Source organism: Echinococcus granulosus (assembly GCF_000524195.1).
Source record: "Echinococcus granulosus chromosome Unknown EG_S00228, whole genome shotgun sequence".
NCBI lineage: Eukaryota > Metazoa > Platyhelminthes > Cestoda > Cyclophyllidea > Taeniidae > Echinococcus > Echinococcus granulosus.
In genome coordinates this window covers 69661-73962 of record NW_020170608.1, presented here as the reverse complement: position 1 = coordinate 73962, position 4302 = coordinate 69661, and the positions used below count along the sequence as shown (strand labels likewise).

Sequence of the window (4302 nt, the reverse complement as noted above, 5' to 3'; positions counted from 1 at the left end):
GTTGCCATCGAACCCTAAGGTGGGTAAGTAATTAAGGAACGAGCTTAAGTATACCCATTAATCAGACCAGATTTCTTACCCATCCTAAGTAAGGTCTATTTATTTTATTTTAACTTGTAAGGAGAATATGAATGCTCAAGCTATAGATAGACTGTAATATAAAAATAAATATGAAAGTGGTTTAAACGCCACTCGGCCTTCATTCAATACTACTGCCCCATCTTACTCCAAAAAATAGTGGGGAATATGTGTTTTCACTGCTAAAATTCCAAGCAGATAGTGAAAAGGAATCAACATACTGTTTAACATTTCTTTATCAAGAGAACCAAAGAGGGCTAAGCATTGCCATCGAGGTGAAATTTTACCAAGGTTGAGAGTGAATTAACGCTTATGCCTCGAGACTTTGACATTTTTGAATATTTGAAGATATTTGTATACGAAAATAAATAAACATTTTATCAAAACTTCACTTTACCCTCAGTATACATACCATTGCAGAATCTACTTAAGGACACGGTGAGTGGTATCCTGCTCCTTGTAGAGTTTGGCAATTTGTTTGGACACTGTTCGAAGAAGCGCGCGGACACTGCGAGGTCATCGCATCTTGGTGGTGTGGCGCTCTGCTCTGCCGACACCACCAGCCAACAATCCACTCTACCGGCTATTCTGTGCGTCTGTGAACGGGTTCTATCCATCTTTGAAGAGGATTTTAACGGATGGTCAGCTGAAGAATAACTCATTGATGAGAGGTATCTTGGTAATAATGCAGGTCAAGGAACTGAAAACTACTGAAAAGGCGCATAAGTCAGTTAGTTGGTGGTGGCTAGTATACAGCGAATAATGCTCGCACTTCACTACTTACGGTGTCACAGCGTTATAATTGGGTTCACTCCTGATTGCTCTGCCTCGTTTTCATAAGACCGATTAAAATACATTCGTGATCTGGGTGAGTGAACCTCTGTGCCAAGGCGTCTGCCATGATAGATTGGGCACCCAAATACACTTTTATGTGCAGCCGCATACTGACCAGTTGCCAACTGGAGAAATCATGTGGCAGGTCCTTCAATGCGGAGGTCTCTATTTATCTACAAGTATGACCAACCTACGTGTTCCATATGTGCTCATGAGTGAGCCGACCAAGTAAGGGGTATCAGAGTGATTCTATTCTCAACCCATCATGGTGTTTTTGAGTTACTCTTAAACCTACAGCCGTCACCAGCATATTTAGTGACTACCTGTAGTTGATATTAACCATTAGGGGAAAGTGAACGAGAGTAAGAGATTAGGGCCTATTAGAATGTTCTAGTAGTGGTTAAAATTAGGCCAACTTCTGATGAATCGCAGCAGTAACCAACTCTGGGCGTGTCCACCTACCCCTTCCTAACCTCACATCGGAAGTAGTGGCATCATCGCTTTTATTTTGGACAGTTTTCTTCTTCCTACCCTACAAACATCAGAGTAGTTATGGCGGTGCGCTAACCCTTCGTAATACACGACGCCTGCGTTTTATCGCATACAACTGAGCCACTGGAAGTAATTACAACTTCCTCCTCCATGCTGATAAGATGTCTTATTTGACAGTGGCTAGCCTGTGACACTTTCTTTGAATAAACAAAAATGTGACTTCTAGAATGCGGATTTGAAATCGCGAATGTTAAAATGATCTGAAAATCTAGAAGAAATTTTAATTATGACTACTACTTTATAGCAGGCTCATTTATAAGCTGTGGAAGGACCAGTGAACATTTCAGCAGATCAAAGGCATGACAGAAGGATGAAGAACTAAAAAGCAGAGCAGTGGTTCTCCCTTTACTCGAAACTAATCCTTCGACTTTTCAGAATACCGACAATGATTCAACGAAATCCTACCGGAGGAGTAACATAACCTTACATAGTTCATGGTCAAATCTTCTCCTGTTTTTTAAAGGAGCTCGCGTAGTTTGCAATAAATTAGTCACACTAATCACTGACTACTAGTGCTGGTCTTGCGCCTGATTAAATTCTCACCTCGTACAGGATGTCTAGGGTCCGTCTGCTGTAGGTCTGCTTAGATTCCACCTTCAGAAATACCTGTGTCATATCTGTGGTTGCCATCGAACCCTAAGGTGGGTAAGTAATTAAGGAACGAGCTTAAGTATACCCATTAATCAGACCAGATTTCTTACCCATCCTAAGTAAGGTCTATTTATTTTATTTTAACTTGTAAGGAGAATATGAATGCTCAAGCTATAGATAGACTGTAATATAAAAATAAATATGAAAGTGGTTTAAACGCCACTCGGCCTTCATTCAATACTACTGCCCCATCTTACTCCAAAAAATAGTGGGGAATATGTGTTTTCACTGCTAAAATTCCAAGCAGATAGTGAAAAGGAATCAACATACTGTTTAACATTTCTTTATCAAGAGAACCAAAGAGGGCTAAGCATTGCCATCGAGGTGAAATTTTACCAAGGTTGAGAGTGAATTAACGCTTATGCCTCGAGACTTTGACATTTTTGAATATTTGAAGATATTTGTATACGAAAATAAATAAACATTTTATCAAAACTTCACTTTACCCTCAGTATACATACCATTGCAGAATCTACTTAAGGACACGGTGAGTGGTATCCTGCTCCTTGTAGAGTTTGGCAATTTGTTTGGACACTGTTCGAAGAAGCGCGCGGACACTGCGAGGTCATCGCATCTTGGTGGTGTGGCGCTCTGCTCTGCCGACACCACCAGCCAACAATCCACTCTACCGGCTATTCTGTGCGTCTGTGAACGGGTTCTATCCATCTTTGAAGAGGATTTTAACGGATGGTCAGCTGAAGAATAACTCATTGATGAGAGGTATCTTGGTAATAATGCAGGTCAAGGAACTGAAAACTACTGAAAAGGCGCATAAGTCAGTTAGTTGGTGGTGGCTAGTATACAGCGAATAATGCTCGCACTTCACTACTTACGGTGTCACAGCGTTATAATTGGGTTCACTCCTGATTGCTCTGCCTCGTTTTCATAAGACCGATTAAAATACATTCGTGATCTGGGTGAGTGAACCTCTGTGCCAAGGCGTCTGCCATGATAGATTGGGCACCCAAATACACTTTTATGTGCAGCCGCATACTGACCAGTTGCCAACTGGAGAAATCATGTGGCAGGTCCTTCAATGCGGAGGTCTCTATTTATCTACAAGTATGACCAACCTACGTGTTCCATATGTGCTCATGAGTGAGCCGACCAAGTAAGGGGTATCAGAGTGATTCTATTCTCAACCCATCATGGTGTTTTTGAGTTACTCTTAAACCTACAGCCGTCACCAGCATATTTAGTGACTACCTGTAGTTGATATTAACCATTAGGGGAAAGTGAACGAGAGTAAGAGATTAGGGCCTATTAGAATGTTCTAGTAGTGGTTAAAATTAGGCCAACTTCTGATGAATCGCAGCAGTAACCAACTCTGGGCGTGTCCACCTACCCCTTCCTAACCTCACATCGGAAGTAGTGGCATCATCGCTTTTATTTTGGACAGTTTTCTTCTTCCTACCCTACAAACATCAGAGTAGTTATGGCGGTGCGCTAACCCTTCGTAATACACGACGCCTGCGTTTTATCGCATACAACTGAGCCACTGGAAGTAATTACAACTTCCTCCTCCATGCTGATAAGATGTCTTATTTGACAGTGGCTAGCCTGTGACACTTTCTTTGAATAAACAAAAATGTGACTTCTAGAATGCGGATTTGAAATCGCGAATGTTAAAATGATCTGAAAATCTAGAAGAAATTTTAATTATGACTACTACTTTATAGCAGGCTCATTTATAAGCTGTGGAAGGACCAGTGAACATTTCAGCAGATCAAAGGCATGACAGAAGGATGAAGAACTAAAAAGCAGAGCAGTGGTTCTCCCTTTACTCGAAACTAATCCTTCGACTTTTCAGAATACCGACAATGATTCAACGAAATCCTACCGGAGGAGTAACATAACCTTACATAGTTCATGGTCAAATCTTCTCCTGTTTTTTAAAGGAGCTCGCGTAGTTTGCAATAAATTAGTCACACTAATCACTGACTACTAGTGCTGGTCTTGCGCCTGATTAAATTCTCACCTCGTACAGGATGTCTAGGGTCCGTCTGCTGTAGGTCTGCTTAGATTCCACCTTCAGAAATACCTGTGTCATATCTGTGCAATACTTTGGCCTGTCATCCGGGACATCAGGTTTGCTTCCCAAATTTGTAGAGGTGATTCATCACTTGCATCCTCAAGTCGAGTCATCTCTGGGGACAGCACAAGGCACAGCAGCAGTAGGGAGGAAAT

At 41.5% G+C, this 4302-nt stretch overlaps 1 protein-coding gene across 1 annotated transcript; it reads right to left on the bottom strand. All coding sequences in view use genetic code 11, as the record gives it.

Annotated features, from left to right (window-relative positions):
- Positions 1–140: 140 nt before the first annotated feature.
- Positions 141–2781, bottom strand: EGR_10520 (hypothetical protein; the record flags this gene model as incomplete). Its single annotated transcript, XM_024499769.1, has 3 exons — positions 141–151; positions 491–724; positions 2577–2781. The coding sequence occupies 3 exons, from the start codon at positions 2779–2781 to the stop codon at positions 141–143; spliced, it is 450 nt and encodes a 149-aa protein (XP_024345823.1).
- Between the last annotated feature and the right edge of the window lie 1521 nt (positions 2782–4302).